The sequence below is a fragment of the Calidris pugnax genome, unplaced genomic scaffold, assembly GCF_001431845.1.
Source record: "Calidris pugnax isolate Ruff unplaced genomic scaffold, ASM143184v1 scaffold163, whole genome shotgun sequence".
Lineage (NCBI taxonomy): Eukaryota > Metazoa > Chordata > Aves > Charadriiformes > Scolopacidae > Calidris > Calidris pugnax.
Window position 1 is genome coordinate 618,325 of NW_015090899.1, and position 24,146 is coordinate 642,470.

At 39.6% G+C, this 24,146-nt stretch overlaps 2 protein-coding genes across 2 annotated transcripts in view; both read right to left on the reverse strand.

The window, feature by feature from the left end:
• Positions 1-11,921, reverse strand: part of LOC106891815 (dystonin-like) — a 34,122-nt gene extending 22,201 nt beyond the window's left edge. The window contains exons 1-4 of the mRNA XM_014948589.1: positions 11,139-11,921; positions 8,111-8,199; positions 7,275-7,410; positions 684-6,191 (exon numbers count right to left, since the gene is read on the reverse strand). Of these exons, the coding sequence (XP_014804075.1) occupies positions 684-6,191; positions 7,275-7,410; positions 8,111-8,199; positions 11,139-11,333 (5,928 nt within the window). The 5' untranslated portion in view covers positions 11,334-11,921. The remainder of the gene's footprint in view (positions 1-683; positions 6,192-7,274; positions 7,411-8,110; positions 8,200-11,138) is intronic.
• Positions 11,394-24,146, reverse strand: part of LOC106891816 (plectin-like) — a 28,818-nt gene continuing 16,065 nt past the window's right edge. Inside the window, exons 20-24 of the mRNA XM_014948591.1 lie at positions 23,625-23,708; positions 23,426-23,533; positions 22,537-22,635; positions 15,057-17,825; positions 11,394-14,501 (exon numbers count right to left, since the gene is read on the reverse strand). Coding sequence (XP_014804077.1) covers positions 12,585-14,501; positions 15,057-17,825; positions 22,537-22,635; positions 23,426-23,533; positions 23,625-23,708 — 4,977 coding nt within the window. The 3' untranslated portion in view covers positions 11,394-12,584. The remainder of the gene's footprint in view (positions 14,502-15,056; positions 17,826-22,536; positions 22,636-23,425; positions 23,534-23,624; positions 23,709-24,146) is intronic.

Below are 24,146 nucleotides of genomic sequence, written 5' to 3' on the forward strand. Positions count from 1 at the left end.
TGCTCTTTTTGAAGATGTATCACAGACCACCAAAAATGCTTCCTGTGAACAGTCATAGCTTGTCTTCAACTCTTGGAGTTTCTCTTCAGGAATATCCCTGTGACAAAACTTTAAAAACTCTTCTGTCGACTTCAGGTCATTTTTTAGGATAATTGCAAAGGTAGCCAGTCTTGATTCAAATGACTACAAAGAGAATATATATAAAATGCATTAAGCTACTGAGCTAGAAAGACATTTAAACCTGAATTACTTTAATTATATTTGAAATCTCTCTTTTTTTTTTCTCAAAGGGCTTTTCCTAGCAAGCACCCCCAAAGTACAAGCATAAAGAGCACTTACCTCTAGTTGTTTCAGTTCATCTTTTAGCAGTTCCAGGTTATTGCTAACAGGCTGCTGGCTATCGAGGTGGCTTTTCATATCCTGCAGCGCTGCCAAATGGCCTCGCATTTTCTCTGTTAACTTTAAGCACTGCTGTACTCCATCGACCTGCAAATGGGTTTGAACAACGAGAAAAGGTTTTCCAAACTGACAGACTTGAAAATAAGCAATAAAAGTCTTTGCTTTGATTACAATTCATTCTAAATTTATCATTTAATTTTTCAACCATTTTCCCAGTTTAATTATTCTCTCCAGCACTTGGAAGGACTCATGCAATTCCTTCACACACCAGGTTTGTTACTTACCATGTTAGTGGGGGTGTCTTCCAGGGCCGCTTCTTTTCTTTTGAGAACAGGCTCAGGAAAGCCTTTGGAGAAGCTGTCTGTCTTCCCATGCTCCTGGTCACTTTTCCAAGCACTGGCTGTGTCATCTGCTAACGTCTTCTCTTCACCAGTTTCTGATCCAAACTCGGATTGTTCTGTTGAGAAAAGAGTACAAAGCCCATCTACTTTGCCTTTCCCCTCACATTCTGTGGTGATATCAGCAACCTGTGAGCTTGTAAGCAAACCGCTTATCAGCTCCTCTAACTTGCTTGGACTTTCATCTCCAGGTGAGATTTCAAAGATCTCCAGAAGTTCAGAAGCAGTAAGTTTTGGACCAGGAGCTTTCACATCTGTTTCACTCTTCCTTTCACCTGCAACATCCATCTTTTGCTTGCAGGATTCCTGCTTCAGAATATCACACAGAAGATCAGGACTTTTGCAATCAGGCCAAGGCAATGGAAGAGCATCCCTGTCCTTTGCCTCCACACACGCTGTGGTAACCATTAATGTACTTCTAACAGCATTGCTTATTTGCTTGAGATTTGACCCACCGGATGTGTCACTCCCGAGCTGTGTACTTCTAACCATTTTAAGTAAATTTTGCATTAAAACTTTGGTATCAGAATAACTTAGGGGTTCGCCCTCCTGCTTGCAGTAAACGTGTCCCATTTTCAATTTCCTTTGCAGTATATTCCTTAAGTCTTCCATTAGCGTGTCAGTCATTTCGGGCAGCTGCAAAATACTTTCCTTTGCTTGAAAATCTTTGCAGGAACCTAATTCCTTCTGTAATGACTCCATGGACATTTGTTTTTTGGAATCATTTCCAAGTGAAGAAGTCTCACTGGCCTCACATTCTTTCTGGGGATGGTAGTTCAGGTCAGCCCCTGTGCTCCTCACAATCGCAGAAGAAACATCAGTGGTACAGGTACGACTCCAAGAAGGTGGCATTTCACTCCCTTCTCCTGATTCTTTGGCATCCTCAGTACTGCCTAAAGCACCTGCTTTTATTGGGGAAAATTCACCATCATTAATGCCCTTGGTTTCTGAAAAATCTTTAAGAAAGTTGTCAGTATTTTGACAGATACCTCTCACTGTCTCTTCAGCCATGCTGATTTCCTCTGGTTTCACTCTATCAGCCGGGGGACAAGAGTAAGTGTTCAATGGACTCGAATGCATTTCTTTCATGTTTAGCAGAAAATCTTTTTTGTTCTGTATGTCCTCAAAGCAACAGGATTCAGTTTTATCCAATTCTGAATGGCAGTCTTCTTTTCCATCTGTTATACATTGTTTCAAAGAAGCGGAAATGTTAAAATCTTTCTTAAATTCATCTGATTTTGCACTACCTCCGATGTCAAGCAAAGCTTGATCAATTACTTGTTCTTTGGTTGAAACAGGAGTTTCTCTATCAGCTTTAATTACTGATGCATCAAATATTTCCCCAAGGCTTTCCATCTGAATGGGACTTTTACTTTGTCCTGTGATATCACACTCCTCCATAATATTTACCCTATTTTTGTTTTCTGTATGAATCTCACCACCTCTTCCTACTTGACCAAGCTCCCTACTGGTGACTGGATGTACTTGGTCACTAAGAGAACTGTCACCATCACTCACATAAGGCATATCCACAAGGAATTTACTGTCCATTTGGGAAGAACTTTCCTTCAGTTGCTCCATACCAGCCATATCACATAATATTTTTTCCTCTGCAAATACGGCTTCTGTCTGTCTTTGCCCATTATTTGAATGTAACATTGGTGTGGTACTACTGGTTTTATTCACACTATGAATACAGCATTCTGAGAGGAGCAAATCTGTCTGAGTACTTTCATCATCATGTTGCTTTGTGATTGGGAAGGTTGTTACACTAACGTCAGATGTCACAACGTCATCAAGAAGCTGAGAACTTCGAACCTCAAGCTGTGTTTTATTATTTTCTTCACTCTTACAGGACGTCCACTTAGTGTCAAAGGTATTTTCAGACTGAACAGGCTCAGAAGTATCTTGTGACATGTGTTTACTTCTGACACAAGTCCCATATTCATCTTCACTTGTGCATGTAAGACTTGTACATCTTTCCTCAGAAACATCTGATGCAGATTCACATCTTCCTGAGGATTGTTCTTCATTTTCATGGCTAGACTGGGATTGCAAAGTATACCCTCTCTTGTGGCTTAAAGAATAGCAAGAGTCATCAATATTCTGGTTATTTTCATCACTATTTTCTATATCTCCTAAGGAAATTAACAGCTGGTCACCCTTGTTTATACACCGACGGCGTGAGTAAAAAATATCTAATTCTTCGTCACTGTCAGAATCAGTGTCAGAGTCATCATAACTATCATAATCCTCCTCTTCCTGTGTTCCTTCAGATTCATCCTCATAGGAGTCACTTTCCGTTTCTATTTTGTCTTCCTCAGTTCTGTCTCCTGCTTCATACGTCTCCCGTAAAGAACTAAGGCCCCCCTCCTTTCTGCCTTCACTCTCCAGAGTAACTGGCAATTTTTGCTCCTCCTCGCCAAAGCTCCCTGTTCTTTCCCTTTCCTCCTCAGGGTTCCTTTCCATGGTTTCAGCACTTGCAGAAGCTGTATTTAGACTCTCAGGTAGACCTGTCAGATCTACAGGGACACTCCCTCCAACATTAGCTGCAAGCTCTTGAAAAGAGCTGGTTTCTTCTCTCGGGCTTATTAGACCACCTTTCTCCTCTAGAAAACCTAATGGCACTGATGCTCCAGACAATTCTGGCTCTGGTGCATCACCATCCCTCAACTGCAAGGTATCAAAACCATCATCGCCTTGAGGAGTCTCATAGGAATCATCGTCATCAATTTGTGAACTATCATAGACATCACTGTCATCATCATCAACCTGAGGTGTTTCATAGGCATCATCATCATCATCATCATCAAGCTGAGAGCTGTCATCTTCAGAGGGTATCTCACCACGTTCATGCTGCAAGCAGTTACTTTCAAACTGTGAGATGCCATCACCTCCTTCTACTGAAGAGTCAGAACTACTGTCACACAGCAGTAACTTGTCGAATGTAACATCACTTTCTTCTGCTGTGCTGCCACTGTCCCCCACGGGTGATCTATCATCTATACTGGCATCGCCACCCAATGAAGGCCTGCAGTGGGTATCTCCACTGTCCTCCACACACAGTTTACTCTGCAAATCAGTACAATCCTCCAAGGATGGCCTGCCACATATATGAAGATAGTCCTCGAGGGATAGCCTGTTATGTACATCAGTGTAGTCCTGTAGAGGTTGTTGACTGTATCCACTATCTTCAAACTGTAGTGTGTCACCACACCGACTAACCAATTCTTCTGGAGGTCTATATTCAGTATCTGCATTGATAGATGAACCAAGACTTCTCTGAAAATCATCTTTCTTGCTCTTATCCAGTACCATTCTGCTGTTGTCATCTTGTGATATGTGAGGCCCGTAATTTGTGCACCTTTCCAGCTCTCTCCAGGTTTCATTATCTGACAGATCACTCACACTCAAGGAATTACGTAAGGTTTTATCATTCCTCTTTTCATTACCCAGACTGTCTGCCATATACACCTGTTCTTTCTCTGTTTCTGAAATAAGATTTGGATTTGAGTCCTTTGGAAGATACCCTTCAATGTTTCCTGAATTTGCCTTCTGACTGTTAGACTTCGGCAGTTCTGCCCATTCAGAAACCTCCGGAAGACCTCTGAGTGCATTTCTGCTCATGGAATTTTGAGTGCTACTTACTATATTTCTAAGGTCTGTAGGGTTAGTTAACAACATCTCCTGTGTATATTCCGATTGCTCAGTACCAACTGTATTGCAAACATCTGGTCTACACACATGGAGATCTTCTCCTTGCAAAGATATGTAGTTGCCAAAATCTTCAAACTGATTTAATTTACTGTTATTAGAAGTATTCTGAGCACCTGAAAGATCACCCTGAACACTGCCTGTGACATTATTCAAGTGGAAATTGCCAGTTGACTTTAGATTACTTCCTTTTGGGTTCATGTATTTGCTATTAAACTCCATTTCTGACACATCATCACTGTATACAGCATCACCACCTCCCAGCAACATACTGATGGCTTCTTGGAGTTGTCCATCATATAATAAAAGTCTTCTTCCAGTGTTTGCATCCATGTAACTATTTACCATCAGATAAGATATGAACAATTTTTTTGCTTGATCTAAATTGTGACATACAGAGTCTTCTGTGCCAGAATCTTCATGTTCCTCCCCACAGTCATGAAATACAGACGGCACAAATTCATACATCGATAACCATTTTGCAGCATTTTTACAAGGGGACTCTAATTCTTCTACATTGGGCATTTTATCTGGTAAAGTCACATTGGTCAAAATAGACACCGTATTGATGTCTATTATCCCTGATTGTGCAGCCGTATCTAGACTGACTATTTCACAAGTTTCTGGAATGTAAAGTGCAGCTATTTTCTGTCTATCATTTAGTATTTTGAACGCCAGCTCATTTGTTATCATCTCTTGGTGCAAAGAAGTCGATATGGGGAATATTTCACCAGTGTGAGGCCAAATCAGTCCAACAAAGCCTCTCTGTGCTTCTAACACCAGCAGCGCACTAGTGGATGATATCAGGTTGCATTGTACAGCTTCATCAACGGTCAGGCGTTGTCCTGAATTTGGACAGAGGATCCCACCAGTCTGAACCTGATGCGTGAGGATCCCACAAGCAGTGTCCTGATCTATCATCCCTTGTCTCATGGCCTCTTCCACAGTCATTCTCTTCCCTGAGTCGGGGTCAATTATACCTCCAGACATTAACTGAGCACCCAGCAGCCTGAACATTGTTTCCCGATCGATGAGTCCTTCATGGGCTGCCCTCAAAATAGTTATCTTCCTTCCACATTTGAATGTGATTCTGCCTTTTTCTTGTGGTTTCACTGGTAGGAGTCTTAACCCTGTTTTTTCATGTATTACGCTTCTATGAACCATCTGTTCAAGAGAAATCTTCTCAGCACAGTTGGGGTCTATGAGATCTTTACACGTGTCTTGTCTTTCTAGAAGCTTTGTATATAATGTTGGAGAAATCAGGTTTCTCTGGAAAGCACTCTGCAAAGTCAGTTTTTCTCCAGTAGATGGCAAAATCAAGTGCCCACTTGAAAGCTGATTCTCAAGAATTTTAATAGCCAAAGGTTCTGAAATTAGACCTTGTTCTAAAGCTGACACAACTGGAAGATTTGGTAACGATGATTCTGAAATAAGCTTCTTTGCACTATTTAATTCCTGCAACTGCAACAGTGTCTGCTCATCAATTAAAGCATGAGCTTTAGCTTCTTCCAAATCGTAACATGTTCCTAATTCTGGAGAAATGATTCCAGAAAGGATCAGCTGATTCTCGAGCAATCTAATTCCAGTGTCATAGTCAATAAAACCTTTTAAAATAGACTGAAAGACTGAAAGGACTTCACCAGTCGTTTGGTCAATGACACCAGCAATGACTTTATTCACCTAAAAAGCAATATAAAAGAAAAGCTGTCACTATTTTCAGACTGTGTATTTTAATTTTCTTTTGATTTTAAATGCATGATAAGCATAAAAACAGGTACTTACCAGGCCTTGAGGAATGCTGTGAATGTTAGCAGCTCAAAATGTGCAAGTGATCTATGTCAGTCATTCAACAGCACACGATGTGATAAAAGATTTTAAATCAACATGCATCTGTGAATTGAAAACCTAGGCTTTGCATACATAAATAGGGTTAGTGAAAGACAATAGAAGAAATGATTGCAGAGTGAGCAAATAGAACATATACCTGAAAGGCAAATTTTCATGCTCTAAATGTCTGTGAAAGGTTAGAATATTTGGAAACAGTATGTGATTCAAAACAACCACCATGCTATTCATGTTTACAGCATACAGCACTTCTGTAAATACACTCAACAATATGGAATCAGATACTCCAGCACCAAATATAGCATTTAGTTTGCATGGAAAGCATGAAGTCAGTTTGGCAACGTTATCTGAACTAATTACACAGACACTGCCTCTATGTGTATATGAGAACACTCATTTCCAACATAATTTTTGACAATTCCATATTTAAGATTCATTAACAAATGTATTTGTAGTGTCTCAGAGCTAATCACGTGATGTGCTCCCATTTTCATATCCAGATAAATTTTAAGAAAAACCAAAAGTAGATCTCTTCTAGGACATTTCTGAGTGATATATGGGAGATTAACATGTTATTTTATGGTGACGTTTTTGCAGCAGAAACACAGACTTATCTAGCAGTCAAAGAATGGCTTTTAAGAGAAGAGTTAAGAGATGAATGATTTGTTTATCCTTCTTCATGCAAGGCACACGTTATTAAGACTCTTCACAAAAAAATCTGGAAAGCAGAATGTTCGTATGCACAGGTAAGGTCACACACAGTATTCCATAGCAAATACACAAAACCTGCAGTCAATTACATCTCAGGTTCCTTTACACACTGTTAATTGCAGCTGGTTCTTCCACCGATCATGTGGGGTTCCAAAACCATGCAGCAAACCTCAAAAGAGACTCAAATGTAACTTTCAATCTCGTTACCTTTTCTTCCATCTTTTCATCACCCAGATACTGTGCTTCCTGCAGCTGCTTCAAAGCTTCATTGGATAACAAGCTGTAGCTCTCCTGGAGGGATCTGACTTGCTTTTCCATTTCATTTCTTTCTTCATCTGTCATTCTATTCAGAAGAAAAGAAAAATGCAAGGAGATGTCTGAGTAATTTCTAACCTGCAGGGAGAGATCTGCTTACCCTGACTTTAAAAAAAGGGGTTGAAATTAGTAAAAGTGGTCTGAAAAAAAGAGACTTTAATTACAGAATGTTCAAGAAAGCTACGATCTGCTTGTAGTCATTCAGGAAAAGAAGCGACATTAATCTAGAATTTATGCAGAATTATCACTTTTTAACATTTGCCTGTGCCTTTGCCTGCTGATTCCCAGTCAAGACACAGCTAGCAAGGAGTCCTCAGCAGTTTAGGATCTTAAACCAGTTTGATTTCAGACACAGATGAAACAAACTTGTGGCATATAGTTCCAAGTATTAATTTACTACTAATTTGTTAATTAGCTTGACTTCTAATGAAAAAATACTGTCTAATGTTTTTAAGCTGACCGGAAATAGATAGTTTTCAATAGTCAAATAGATAGTCAAATTCTTGAAATAAACAAAATAAAATAATAATAAAAACAAAATAAACAAAACTGCATCAAGCTCCCACCAACAGGAAGCCGAAATTATCAAATTAAAAGAAAAAAAACCTCCCATATTTGTATGTGAAATGTAAATGGAACTGGAAGGTGAGGATATAATTTCTTTTTAAGCAAAGGGTATGTACTGATTCAATTAATTTACACTACTTGAAAAATAAGAAGTGCCATACTTGTCACTGTGCTTAGCCAAAAAGGACTGAGTGGTCTGCAGAGCTTCAGCTATTTGTTCTTTCTTGGTTGACATTTCATCCAGGGAAATCTGAAAAATAAACAACCTGTGTTCAAGGCTTAACTACGCACGTATATAAAAAGAAAAACAAACAAGCAAACAACATAATATTTCTATCTGCGACTAAATAGCATAAGAACTTTAATTTTTTTTCTTCCAATATCAGCTATTCTTAGGCATAATATTTCTATCTGTGACTAAATAGCATAAGAACTTTATTTATTTTTTTTTCTTCCAATATCAGCTATTCTTAGAGTGAGATTGTATCGTTAATACACGGATAAGTTGTTGTGCCATGCCTTATGGGTAAGTAAGTTGTTTGTATTAGAAAACTATTAGGTGCGTTATTTACCATGGAATTGTATTGTTTATACACAGATAAGTTGTGCCATGCCTTATGGTTAAATAAGTTGTTTGTATTAGAAAACTATTAGGTGAGACAAAAAGGATTTATTTTTAAATACTATTTGTTTGAAAATTAACCAATCATGTAAAACCACTTATTGCAGTTGGCACAGTTTAAAAGCAGCTTTATAAAGATACGTGTATGATGCTCACATTAAAGAAGCTGCTCACCATGAGGAGAAATAGTAACTTTTTAAAAAACGATACCAGAAGGCCACAAACCCTCATGAAAATTAAACAACAGAGACAAATGCAGCATCAGACACTTGGAAAAAATTAATTACGTATTATATTCTCCCTGCTGTCGATGCTCACGTTAAAGAAGATGCTCACCATGAGGAGAGATAGTAACTTTTTAAAAAACCCTCATGAACATTATACAGAGACAAATACAGCATCAGACACTTGGAAATAATTAATTACGTATTATATTCTCCCTGCTGTGATTTCTGTGTCACCTTCACTGAAGCACTTGTTCTGGCAGAGGCAATTGTGAGAACGTTATCTTTGAACTTTTCTGAGAAACTGCCTGTAGTGCCTTCAGAGAAAAACTCTAATTTTGGATAAATCAAGGCAAAGTGTCAAAGGGGAGTCTAGGCCTTCATTTGCCCAAGATACGTTCAATGCTGGTGCCAAGAGGACTCTATAGCGAAGTGCTCGGGCCCCTGGGTCTGGACACAACCAGTGTCAAGGGCTGATGAACGTGGTTGTGAACGGAGCCTCCCTTTGCAATCAGCAGCCACGAGCCACCACCCCACCACCTCTGCTCCTTGGAGGGAATCTGAGAAATCAAGCACTGTAGGTGACAGGAGCAAGCTGAGGTAGCAGGTGGCATCATCAAGCTCAGCAGCCACGAGCCACCACCCCACCACCTCTGCTCCTTGGAGGGAATCTGAGAAATCAAGCACTGTAGGTGACAGGAGCAAGCTGAGGTAGCAGGTGGCATCATCAAGCTCCACTTTGCTCATGGAAGTGGCCTCACTGTGGCTGCTGTGTGTGCCCCGCTGGTGTTGGCATCAGCTTCTCTACCCTCTCCACAGTGACACCCCAACGCTACACCCACCCTACACCACACAGCAACTCCAAACCACTGTGTGAAATGTATTTCAGCTAATGTTAGCTATCAAATCACTGCATGTTTCTACAAACTGGTCAAGGCACCTGTGCTAGTCAGTGGAGACATAAAACCAGGCACCCCTGGAAGGTGACCCTACCTCGCTGGGCCATTTCTCAAGGGAGAACACCCCTCTCCCATGGGCTGGAGGAAGCTGAGGTGGCTGACTTGCAGGTTACCTGCTGAGGGCTCAGGCTGGGAAGGGAAGACACCAGCCACAGTTGCCCTGATAAGCTGAGATGCTCTATAGAGTTGGGCACCGGCCCAACGCTGATGGTTTGTGCTGTTGCCATTAACAACTACTGAAAAAGACCAGTGTTGAATATTTCTGCAAATCCTGATCCTAACTATTAGTGATTTACCAATCAATACACTCAAATCAATACTTGTGCCTATGGTATAGGGACAGACTCGGTAACGGACCACCACCGGTCCTCAACCAACAAGCAGTGGCTGTGGGACCAGTAGGACTGCCCACCTGCCTCACACCAAGCTTGATTTAGGCACATGGTGCTCCAGTGGCTCTAACTGGTACCAGCACGTGTGACCAAATCAGGACCAGGCTGCCAGGAGGGCCAAAATCACATAGGCATGACCACCCATCCAGCCCTGTACTGAGGGATGTGGAAAAGAGACCGCTCCATCTCTCTGCTGCTCTAGTGTTGACCCTCAACACTGAAAGGTAGACCTTTCCTCCCTAAGGTAGACCTTCACCTCCTGAAAGTAGACGTTCACCTCCTGAAAACTTTTTAGGTGTCACTAAGCTATTTTGTGGGCTAGGTCTAGCACCGGAGCTGTTAGAAATGACAGCCAACTTCACAGATGGAAATTTATGGGTCCGAGTTACACCTGTACACAACGACAATGTACCTGTTAAACACAAAGGTGGCAAGATGGGCCACTCCAGCAGCCTGGAGACGAGTGAGAGAATGTTCAGTCAGCACCTGCTGTATTCCCCAAGATGGTAATTTTGACTATCCCATAAGATGACCCCTCAAAATAACTTTTTAAAAGGAAAAAAACAAAGAAACCTAGCCCTCAGGCCAACTCTCCCCTTCTTGGTGCCAGGCTGGAAGCTACCAGGTTCACCCAACTCCTTCAGGACCTACCAAGTGCCATCCTGCCAGAATGCACTGTCCCTCTCCAAAGGCTGAGTTACAGCCTGCAGGGTCTAGTTTCCCTGAAGTGATGCTGTGTGGTGTCAGATTGTGTCACACGCTGGGCCTGCCAAAAGCAGCTTCTGCTTCTTCCCGAGTAACACGTTTGTGTTCCTAAACATTGGTGTTCCTTCACCCAACCCTCCACTCGTAACCAAATGTGAAATTTTATCTTTAGGAAAATGCGGATGGTGATTTGGAAAAAAAGTATTTATGGAATATTTTCTCACGCTTTAATCAACACAGAAAGCTAAAGAGAGGAAGTGGTGCTTTACCAAAAGACGTCCGTGTACCTGCTGCTTAGGTAAATCTGTCTTTTCAGCCTTTTCTCCTTCTTCTTTGCTGAGTGTCTTGCTGAGATTTGACACCCATTTCAGTAAATCCCCCGCTTTCTCAACATGCTCCTTCTTCTCTTCCGCCATTGACTTCTGACGAGCACCACAAATTGTAAAAAACATGTAAATGTAAATTGCTGGAGTATTTAACATCGCTGTCCCTAGAAACACAATTCTACCCCAATGGCAGTATTATCACATAAACATAAAGTGATTGCTTTTTATTTATCACCACGTGCATTACTGCGACACTTTGATGTAGGAACAAAAATGCCACGTAATTACAGACATTAACAAAATAATTCCTCAAATTATTCGTAATCGTCATTATGATGCTTATTCATACACATGCACATTCATTATAAAATGATTGATATTAAGAAAAAGCATAGCTTCCCAGCCACTACTCAGCAGATAAAATCTCAACAATATTTGCATATAGAGTATCTTTGAATTGCTGCCTTTGCATTACCCTCAGGTGTGGATATGTACAGCCAGCATAGGAGATCAGGATTTCACAATCTATGCACATGGATTACTAAATTACAATTAGGAAGAATACATTGCTTTTATGTCTACATAATAGAAGTAAAATACTGAGACGTTTCATCTTTTTCTGCACGGAAAGACACATTTCTTTTTATAGTAGTACAAACTGTTAGTAGTTTGAAACCCAGCAAAGTTTAAGTGCTTAAACCCTTCCACGTACCACAAGAATTTTTTTTAAATTTGATATGTTATTGCAACTCACTTGCCTATTACAGCATGAAAACAATTCTAAAAAAAAATGTGAGATGAAATGAGAGAAAAAAAATAGGATATGAGTAGCCCATTAAAATTAATCACATACCAATGTGAGAAAAATTACTTATGCATACGTGTTTACTAGACTGCAGATTCAACCCCCATATACTTTATTGCCACTTTCGGAAAATAAATGATACCTACAAATTGATTTGTAATATTAAATGAAGTATCAGGTCAGATGAAACACCGCACTGTCTTCATTTGCAAAATGAGCGATTTTAAATGTCAGAATCTGAGTCTTGTCTCACCTAAATGGACCCATTTTGCACTAATGTTCATTTCACCAATCCGGGTCTAAGATTTGCTTTACACGACCTACACATAGATAACGTCACACCAGGCCTTCAGGAAAACACTGAACACATAGTCTGCATTTTGAAGTTATGAACCTGCCTAAGTTTATCTAAAAATTTCAGCTTTGCAACAAGTAAGATCTAGTTCCAGTTTAAGTGGTTTGTGCTAATTACTTTTACAGTAACTTATGATTACTTTAGAATATACCATTTACGATTTTCCATAAAGGCCACCTTAGATCTTTTCCTTGACTTGAACGGGCTTCAAGCTGGCCCCAAAATGACCACTAACATCTTTATTCCATTACGAATTATAGTAAAGACTGGAAATTCCTGTTTTCATGGGCTGAGCTGCTTCTAACAATCGCAGTCCAGTGTGGCAATCAAAAACAGCTGTCTCTAAAGCTTCTTTGTAGGTGACCTTCTTCTTCGTTTTGGGGCACGTTAAAACTTTAACATAGGATTTTTCATCTTTCATCTTTGTAGCCGTGACAGCATCAATAATACCATTCTTAATCGCGTCTTCCATCGTTAATCTGGAGTGAGACTTTGGATCTATCAACCCACCAGTCAGATACTGATACTCCAGGCAGCGCATACCCAGTTCTTTGTCTACAGCATTTACGTGCATGGCTTCGATAGCCGACATGACCGTGTTCCTCACGGGGTGAATGATCCCCGTGAAGATCAGCTCACACTGCTGGATCTGCTTGGCGCAACCATCATCGATTAACTCCCTTTGCAAAGCTTCTGAAACGCTGTACTTTTTCCCAGTAAATGGATCGATGATGCCTCCTGTACTAACCTGAGCTTCCAGGCACCGGAGGGCAGTAACTCTATCTACCAAATTTTTGCGCGAGGCTTTTAAAACTGGAATTCTTTCATTGGTTTCAGAAAGCCAGAAGCCTGCAATAGGACTGTTTAAATCTTTATCTGGCTGTGAACTGCTAACTAAAATATCCCCAAACTCATTAGCTGTGATTAAACCCTCCTTATATTTATTGACCAACGCTCTGCCAATTCTACCCTGATTTAAGGTCTCCTCGATGTTAAACTGTATACCTGTTTTAAGATCTGTAAGCAAAAGAAAAGAATTCCCATCAGAGTCAAAACACGTAGACTCCTTCCAATCAAATTCCTGTTTGGAAAGTTCAAGATACGTATCTTTATCAACATAACTTTTTTGATAAGCCTCATACGAAGTCATTTCAGCTCCTGTTTTGATGTTTACTACAGAAATTTTATGACTTCTCTCTGCCGATGGGCTGCTTATTTTCCTTTCACCAACTGGAAGAAGAAAGCATTTACTGCTCACGCTGAACAAACACATTTTCAGCAAATCACAGTAGTACATAGCTTTCCTGGTATTCGGATTGTGAAAACATTTCGAGTTACTAGAAGGTTCATGCAAAAATTTTAAAATTGTGTTATTAAGCAAGCCAAGCTGCACGGCGGTTTCCGGAGGTACGCGAACACTTCTTACAGGATCAATAACCCCTCCACTTGCAATCTGAGCCTCAAGAATGTTTTTACCTCTTTGCCTTTCTAGGAGTCGAGCCTCCACAGCCTGATACACAGAGATCAGTTTCCCAGAAAAGCAATAGCCCAAAACAGCTTTCTCTGCCTCAAGCAGTCTACTCTTGAATTCGTTATCTACAAGCCCTCTCATGACTGAATCCTCAACAGAGAACTTCTGACCTGTTGTGGGATCAATGATGAAACCAGTAGCTGCCTGAGCCTCTAAAAATGCTAAGGCCAACGCTTTTCCTATGATTTTTCTCTTTGCTGCTAAAGCAAAAGAGAGTACCTCTTTGCTGGATTCAAGGTACAGTCCAGCTATAGCTGTAGGTTTGGTTAAAAATTTTTCAAGACTTTTCTGAACCTCATCAATAGTTTTCTGCCCTGAACGGAGCTGCTCGACTGTGAGCCTGTCTAAAAGCTTGACTTCAACCAACTGTCTGGCAGTTACATCATGTCGGAGACCTTGAAATTTAATAGCATCATATTCCTCTGTAAAATATTCCAACTGCGCAGCATCATCAACAGTTTTCAAAATCTCTTCTCCTAAGAAAGAGCACATCTTTGCAAAGTCTTCTCTCCTAAACCCTTCGGATGTTTTGTATCCCTCAAACATTCTCTCTTCATTACCAAAAGTCTTGTCTTTTTCTTGGTTTAATGTTGTCACTTCAACATGCATGTCATACTGCTTGTTCTTCACTATCTGTAAATAGGAATTTTTGGACACAATGAGAAATACATCTGCAGAACTAGGCTGTGCATAATTCACTCCGAAATCCACCACCAGAGAAACAACAGGGAGAACCTGAATGCAAGTCAGAAAGGGGAACCGCTACTAGCATTGGAGAGCAGAGAGATGTAAATATCTAGAGTTTTAAAGTGCATTTGACATTTCAAATATTTATTCAGTAACAGGAATATGACTAGAGTAAGCACAGTAACTGTTGTGTGCTACTACATGAACTTACTGCTCTTAATTGAAGCTTATTTTCACCAATCCCGATACAGCGGTGTACGTGAATTCCTACAAACTTTTAAAATAATGTGTTTCTTAGATATTAAGAAACCTGCCATGAGGACCTAATTAAAAACTTTTTGTGTCAGCAAGAATGAAGGGGTTCCCTTCACCAAGGTAAGAACGTAAGAAACATCAGAGAGAATACAGAATAGCGATAAAGCGTAACTAAAACCAACCAACCAGACAGGATAGTAAAAACCAGCACTAGGAAGACAAACCCTCACAAAACGTAGTGTGTACCTCCAGGGGATGCAGTTTTACCATTCCTAATTCGTGTTTCATGTCTTCTCCATGTCTAATAGTTTGTCTGGAACTGTGTAGGTTCCTGTTTCTCAATCTGTCCCTTTCAGACGTCCCAGAGATTTGGCTGGCTTTATCAAAAGTTATCTGGAACTCCGTGCTCGTTTGAGAAACAAACTCTGTAAAAGATGGTGGGCCTGCATCTTCTTCTAGAGCTTGGTTTATTCTTGACACCTGGAGCTGCACCTCTCTTGGTATCGTATCATCGGTGCTCACATACAAGGTATTTTCCTCTATTTGATCAGATTTAAAACCCGATCTCTCCTGTTTCTGCCTTAGCAAAGGCGAGCCAGGTTTTGCACGTGGAGGAAGCTGATCAAATTCTCTAGCTGCAGTGTCACTCAGGTAATTGAAATCATTGCCTCTTCTCTCACAGTTCAGTTTAAATCCAGCATCTTGGAGTCTATTATTTTGCTGAACTTCATTCTGAACCAAAAGAAACCTGTGTTCACTCTCCTTGACCTGCAGGTCCATTTTCTGTTTCAAGCTCTCAACCGTGCGCTTCTGCGCTTCCAGTTCTTCCTCGAGTCTCCTGCACTTCTGGTGATAGTCCATCTCAGCCTGCTTCCCTTGCTGCAGTTGTTCCTGACATTTTTTAAGCCTTTCTTGCAGATCCTCCATTTGGATCTTGTACAACATGACGTTTTCCTCAGCCATATGCTTTTCCTGCTGAAGAGCAATACATTCTAGTTTTATGCCAGAAACATCCTTTTCTTTGATGCTATGGGATTCCAGTAATTTTTCAACTTTTTTCCTAAACTCCTCTGCAGAGTGTTTAAATTTAATGGATTCTTCCTGAAACAGAATCATCTTCTTGCGTGCCATTTGTTCATCCAGAGTCTTCTGATGGAGTTCATCCTGTAATTTTTTTAATTTACTACTTAGCTCTTGTATATGAGCTTGGTGTAATTGTATCTTCTGCTCATTCATTCTCTTTTCCATAGCTAGGGCATTCATTTGGGCATTTAGATTTTGAACCTCCCGGTCAATGCTTAGGGTAGAAGCACTTTGTTTATCACATTTTTGTTTATATTCACTAGCTAAGTCTTTTGCTTTTGCTAGATCAACTTCTAGGCTTTTGATTTTACATATGAATTCTTGCTCAATTATTGTTTGCTTGTGCAATTGTTCGTTTGTTGTGTGCAGTTGCTCTTTGAAACCATCTGCCAGGGCTTTTAACGCATCATTTTTCTTCTGAATGCTTTGCTTTTCCAAAGTAATTTTTTCTGATTCAGACTGAATTTGTTTCATCAGTAGTTTTGTTTCAGTATTCCATTTATTAAGGTCCTCTATCTCTCTTTTCAGTGTTCCTGACATCTGATTACTTTTGGCTAATTCATTCTTCAGCATCTGAATTTCCCGGTGGTTTTCTTTCTCCACTTTTGTTTTTTGAAGCAACTGCTCCTGAATTTTCTTATACTGGTCTTGAAGATTATTTGCTTCTCCTTTGCAGGACTGTGTTCTCTGTTCAGCTGCCAGCTTCTCTTTTTGAAGAGAACTGATTTGTGAATTTAAATGTCTGATAGTGATTTCAGCTTTTGCCTGTGATCTAGTTAATTCCTCTACTTCTCTTCTTAGCTGTGTCTTTTCTTGTTGAACAGATTTCAGCTCCTCCTGATAGTTCATCTTAATTTTCTTAAGATCTATAGCTTCTTGCATCACCTCCTCAGCTTTATCTGTGGTTCTGTGCAGCTGCTTGTCCAGTTCTTTCAATTGTTGCAAATATCTCTGCTCTGCTTGGTCTTTTTCCTCCAACTTAATTTTGAGGCATTTAAGTTCACTATTGACTTTATCTAGTTTTTCTTTTATTAAACGAGACTTTTCTTCGGTTGATGATTTCTGAAGCTCAATTTCATTCAGTTCATATTTCAGATCTTTAATAGTTTTATCAGCTTTTTTGTTAGCAAGGGTTAGCTCATCTATCTTCTGTTTAAGCTCATCTACTTTTTTGGCTTCTAGCTTCTTCTGGAAACTTGTAATTTCAGAGTCAGTCCTACAGTGGCTGCCTTGCCCAGCTGTGAAAGTTGGCAGGGAAGTTTCTCTAGTTACAGAGTACCTCTCTTCAACCTTCCCTCTGGCTTCAGCTTTCTCCTTCTCTTGCAGCCTTATTTCTGATAGATTCCCTTTAAATTCAAGATCTTGTTCCATTTGCTTTATCAATTTCATAAGTTTTTCCTCTCCTTCTGTTTTTTTCTTCAGCTCCTGCATTAAGGTTTTTTTTTGTTGCTCTAAATCATGAAGATTAGTGTCTTTTCGTCTTAGATGCTCTTCAAGGCTTCTTCTGGTAAAGGTGCTTTCTTCTACTTGATTTCGAAAAGCACGGAGGTTTTCTTCCAGTATACTTCTTTGAGTCTCTGCCTGAAGAACGAGCTGCCTTACACACTCCAACTCCTGCTGTGCATCTGCTTTCTCTTTCTTAACGTTCTCTAGATCTACACGACACTGCTTTGCCTCTTGCTCAGCCTTGGTCTTCTGAAGACGGATCTCTTCCATGTCCTTTTGCTGCTTCTTCTGCTCTTTTTCTGCAGCTTCCCTCACTTTAGGGAGCTCCTGTTCCACTTGGGATTTTTGTTTCTTCATATCCTCCAACATCTCCTCAAGTGTTTTTACCTTTCCCATGAGTTTTTTGTTCTCATCAATTGTGTTATTTTGCCGTGCCATTAGATCTGAATATGCCTCACGCACTGAAGCTTCCTTATTCTTTAAAACCTGTAAAAGAACGAGATACGTTGGAATGTACTTTTTGTAATACAACATACGAAACACGTTAGGATCTTTGAAAAGCAGAGTGGAAAATACTTACTCAGATATACATATGGTATGTCCAGAAAGCAGGAGGAGCAGTTCCCACCACCATCACCTCCTCTTGAGTCAGTAAGCTTCAGGAAGCTATGGTTAGCCAAATAGGAAACCCTTCATAAAGACATCCACAAAGCGAAGAAGTCCCGAAGAAGCCTCTCACTTCAGTCAGATGTCTCTTAGCAGTAAGCAGCGTCAAACACCAGCTTGCACAGGCTTTTTCTCCAAATAAATGGGTAGAGCAGACCGTGAGCCAAACGCTATGTGCAAGAGTTCCCAAGGAGAAAGTGGCCTACTGTTTCTGGGTCGGTTCAGTAGGAACAGCAAGAAGGATTTTATGCTTGCAAGCACATATAACACAAGAGAAGTTTGGAAATCCCCTCCAAGAAAAGAGAATATTCAGAGCTAGAGCCAAGATGCATCAATTCCACAAAGAGAAGTATCTAAACCCCAGTACATCCGTGCTCCACAGTCCCAACGCCAGCACTGCCTCAGCTGGGGGACTGGTAAGAGCACAGCTACTAAGTGTGTCTACACTGCAGCGAAGTATAAACATGGTAATTAGGAAAATCCTAGTGAAAACATAGTCTCTGTATCTTGGCAGATCAAGATTCACCAGTAAGACCATGGCTGAAACCATACATACCTTGTCTTCGTTAGCACTACTGTGGCTTTAGTTACCCAATGTGAGCTAACATGAGGTAAGAACACACCTACATTCCTATGATCATACAAACATGGCACAAAGGGCAATCACAGCAATATTTTCAAATAAACAGAATGTTGGTTTAGCTCAAAATCAGCAGATTTACTTCATTTTTTGCATGATTTATGAAACTTATTTCCTAAAAGGCTAATGCAAAGGCAGCTTCTTCAGTTCCTTTCCATGTTTCCCCTGTGTCACAATTTGGAACAGACCCCAGTGGATACAAAACATATAAATTGGTTTCTTATCAAATCTCTTTTTATGCTCCTATAAACACAAAATCTAATGTATTATGCTTGAAAAACTAAAAATACAGACACAGTAACGAAGTGTATCTTGTTAACTGTCATTATTTCTAATAGACATGGCTGAGCATCAGCTGGGTGGAGAAAAGGATGGCAATTAGATAGTAATACAAAATAAACAAAAGTAGATTAATAAGAATCTAAAAAATGTAAGCATCTCAAAATGCAAAGTGAGTAATATCATTAGAATATTCATTGCTTCAATTATGTTCAATCAGCTTCAAATCACCTGACCTTGGTATATTTTGAGATTCAAATGTTGATTTAGATTGGTTTAGAATCATTCTTAAATTAACCGTTTCATTTGCATTGCATAAAAGCTCTGGTACCTTAATAACAGTTGTGCTCCATTTCTCTTCATTCTTATCATCTCGGTTTTTTTGCTTTTCTTTTTTTTCAAGTGAGGCTTTTTTCCCTGTTTTTTTACAGAATATTTGCTGGGGTTCAGTGTTTTTCCCAGGTACCCTTGCGCTATGACCCTCACCTCTACTCTCCATTTCTGCAACTACCAATAAATCTTTACATTTCTGACCCTGTTCTAACCTGTCTTCTTGGCTCTGCTTCTTCCCGCTTATATTTATGGTGCCCAAACCACAAATTTTACCCTCTGGTATTTTCTTCTCACTTCCTTTCTCATCGTGACTCAACAGCTTTTTTTCTGATCCGCGTTCTGACAACGGAAAGTAATCCTCTCCTCCAGAAATAATTTCTGAGAGGGTTATATTTGCGTTTAAATCACCTGTATTTCCTAATTTTGCACCTAAACTTGGATCACTCTGCACTGGTGACACTTCTTTTGCTGCATAATGATTCTCTAAAATACTTCCTGAAGAAACAGTCACAATTTCTCGCCTTCTACTCTTGCCTTCATTAGGATTGAAACTTGTTTTTCCTACGATTTTGTTTCCTGCTACGAAGGAACTTTTATCCAGAGATGCTCCGTGTGGTTTGTCTGTATCCCTTTCAGCACAACCAGAAACACCTGGATTGCTCACAGATTGCAAATTTAACTTGGTTTTTTCACCTCCGCCGTGCACTGCCAGCTCTCTGAAAGAGGATGCAGTTTTCTCTAAAGGTGTTACATCCCTTCCACCTGAGTCACCTTTTTCAACACACGCTTGAAACTCTCCATCTTCATGGTTTGAAGTCTTCTGGCTATTCCTGTCCCCAAAGCAACGTTCCTTATGCTGACATTCCACGTGAGGTCCTGCCGAAAAATGTTGCTGCTTGTGATGGCTGATATCCAGGGCACGCTCTCCAGTTTCTGGAGTAACTTCGTCTTCCTTCGCCGTTAGCTCGAAATTAGTTTCTGATTGCATCTCACGTTCTCCCTTTGTTGAAACACCATTCCCTGCCTTTCTTAAACAATTTTTTCCCATGGTTTTGTGCATCATTTCCACTTCAGGCAACTTCTTTGATCCTCCCTCTGGTTTCTGTCTCTCCCCATTAACAATTTGCTCATTTAACATCTCACCAGGCTCATTACTCATACTCACACAGATCTCAGCTGAAAGAAAACAACCTTTTCTACCATTTTCTTCTTCTTTACTTTGATTACCAAAACCCATTAAATTATCTTGCTCTGTATGTAGTTTACATTCTCTGTTGCCACTAATGCTAATTTCTTGACCACTAAAATTTAAAAATTGCTTTAATGTTCTACCAGCTTTGATTTTATCATGTCTGCCTACATCTAATTTTCTTCTGTCAATTTCAGATTTATTCCCTGTGGGTTTAGGTTTACTGGAAGGATCATCTTTTTGCAAACATTCCACATCCATCACGCTTTCAGTAGGCGTGTTCTCCTCTCTGAATTCAACAGCTTCTTTACACCCCAAACGTTGAAAGACTTCAGCTGACTTCCCAGGTTGCTGGAGTCCACTCTCCTCTGGTAAACTCTGAGCATGACAGCACATGGATTAAACTGAGATATCACAGAAAGGACCTTATTTCTCCCTTATTCTGGCATTCGTAATGTCATTACTGAGAGTCAGGAAGAAAGATTGGCATGAAAGAAAATCTTGGAACAATCACAGACTTCGGAGGTCTGATCCCAGAAGAAAAAAAAATTATCATTCCTCCTTTGAAAAGGATTATTTATTGTCTGATTTACTACCCTGATTACAAAGATAAATGTCATCAAATCACTTTGAGACTGGAAACCTACTTAGCTTATCTTCAAAGAAGCTATCAAAAATTTAGAAGGTGGAGAAGGATGGAAGATGAGGGGTGTTTGGTATCTAAAAAAACAGTCCTGGAGATTCAGAGCAGACTGAAACCCAGAAGAGTTTAAAAGATCCCATTTGCTCTTGAAGAATGAGGAGCCTATTGGCATTTACGGGTTTCTCGATCCTTATTTGAATTCTTGTTCTTTGTTTCACTTTTTAACCTTGATACCATTAGCATTACCAGTCATACTAAATCCTCAGTTATAATAGCTACTTATCAATAAACATTATCTATTTCCATCCGTGTGCTCCACCACTTCATGACACACAAAGACACATGCTGTTAGTGTTATGGTTTGCCCAGAGGTAGTCAATAGCAAGAAAAGCCAATAAAGACCAAACCAGCACCAGAACTTCAGAACATTAGTTTAAGAACTCTGATTTTTTTTTTCTGTAACAACAACATTAAAATGTATACCCTTATGATAGTGTTCTCCAATTTTATGTAATTTAAATAGGACTACTTTTAATATGGCCACAAGTAATTACACGTCTTATTGTATTTAATATGGACATCATTTTAGAGATGTGCACTGTGTATATTACTAAAACACTGCAGTGCTTAAAAAATAGCTACACAATCTCTTTCAGTGAGAAACACTTCCAAAGAAAGCCAAGAATTTAAAAGTATTTTTTTCTCAATTATTTGGAAGGTTGATTCTGCAGCAAACACGTGTTTTGAGTCATTTGTCTGCTCAATTTCAGCAACCTACTTTTGTTACTAAGATTCGATGCTAAGCACAAATAAAATGCTGTTTGACCCCAAGGAATCAAGGCAGTAGAAAGTTAGAAGGAAAAAAAAATAAATCTATACATGTGAAAGAAACATAAGAAATTAATTAATCAGGCATCACATCTCTCTGTTTAAAGAACGGAAAAAAAAATAATCTATATATGTCAAAGAAACATAAGAAATTAATTTATCAGGCATCACATCTCTCTGTTTAAAGAACTCCCCTATGCATTGTTAAATGGACCAGAATGCACACTATGGAATATTAAGGCCTACATAGGATATCAAAGGTGCATGCATGCCAAGTTTGCCCTCATTTTAATGTCTGCATTTATCCAAAAGCTCAAGCCCTAAAATATTGAAGTATTACAATGTACTGTAGGTAACTACATCTCCATCAGAATTTAGTGATTCAGATGATCCCTCTAGCTGGAAGAACTGGTAAAATGTATGGACAGTATAGGATTTTGCTTATCTGAATGATAATGGTGTAATTAAACGCTCCTACATTCCTGTATAAAGTGCAGTATATAAGGAATGTTAGTCTTTTGTATCTGCTGCAAAGTTTGTGAATAATTCTAACAGGTATATTGCTCTCTGTTTGCCTAGCTGTTCTTTTTCCTTGGTTGGTTGCCAAGGGAAGACCTACCTCTTCCTCTTCCAGTCTTTTCAGAGAGTCACCTGCAAATTTAATGTATTGGCTCATCAGGGTCACTAAGGCAGTGTAACGAGTCCGTAAATCCATGAACTGCAGAGAAACAAGGAGAGAGAAGAGAATGGAAAACAGTCCCATTAACCTTCAAGTAAGTGAAAAACAGTACTCTAGAACCTATCCCTATTTTGATTCCAAAATCCTGATTGTGGAATCCACTGTCCTAATTTTGACTCCAAAGTTGAATGCCATCAGCAGGGTGCACTCACACAAATAAATCTCAAGGATCTATGAGAAGGATCCATAAGGAGAAGAACCAGAAGACACCGTTTTGACTTGACAATCACTCGATTCTTCCCCCGTGGAAGAACTGGTTCTAAGAGGGACAAGCAGTGCTGGTCACTATTCCTCTCTCTAACATCAGCAGGGAGACACACTTCTCCTTCCCACCCAAATGAGACCGATTTGCCTTGGAATCTGTCCAAGTATCCAGATCTGGCAAGTTCTACCATAGCAGATCTTGTTTACTCTGATCGAGACCCAGCCCAGAGGCAGCTCTAAACAGTTTTACCAAGGCACATTTTTCATATAGTTTTTTATGATCTGGGGGACTTTTGTTCATCAACAATGATATACCATCTCATTATCGAAATACTGCATCATGACCAATAGGGTATTTATCACACGATATATCTCATTATCTAAATGCTGCATCATGACCAATAGGGTATTTATCACACTATAGATCTATACAGAGAAAAAATAATCTTGCTTGGGTTACCCTGTGTCATCGTTACTAAATCCTAAGTCCCATTCTTGTGTTTGATCTGTTTTAAGCAAAGACTCAAAAAACCCCACACTGTCCTGAGGTAAGAAATCCATTTACCTCTTGAATAATGAAGTCTGATGAGCTTTGCATTCTTCGGCGTTTCACTGGAGATTTTTGTTGGGAGTCAACCATAGCTCTGTAGGTCATAGTCTGCAACTCATAGTCCTGCAAAAAGAGAAAATACACAAAATGATTGGCATTCCATACAATACTGATAACTAAAAACAAGGATTCAAAGTATAATATTATTTTTTACCTTCACAGCAGCTGAGTATTGCTCTGCATACTTCTGGCATTCATCTATTTTGCTTTGTTTCATTTCAATCTCAGAAACCAGCATCTGTAAAACACAAATCTACATCTTCATCTTAAAAGGGATTTTTATTACTATTATTATTAGCATTTCTACTTCATCTCACATCATGACATTTACATAATACGCTCATTTCCATGTGTGTACAACTAATTACATGCTCCAGCCCATGTCCTGGCTTTGTCAGGCTTACAGCAGCAGCGGAAAAACCCTGCCAGGTTAAATAGTTGCTGAGTGAACTTAAAAAGAAATTAGGAATATACCACTTCATGCATATAATTCGTTATTCTGTCTCTTATTTAAGCTGCAGTTACTTCTTGCAGGAGAGAATTTCTAAATTTAGCCTCTATGAAGACATTACTACGTCCATAACTACCAAGAGCAGGACCAAATAAAAAAATGATGTGATAAGGGATTGTAGGCACTCTCTAAGGCTTTGTTCTTCCTGCAGATTTGAAGACCAAA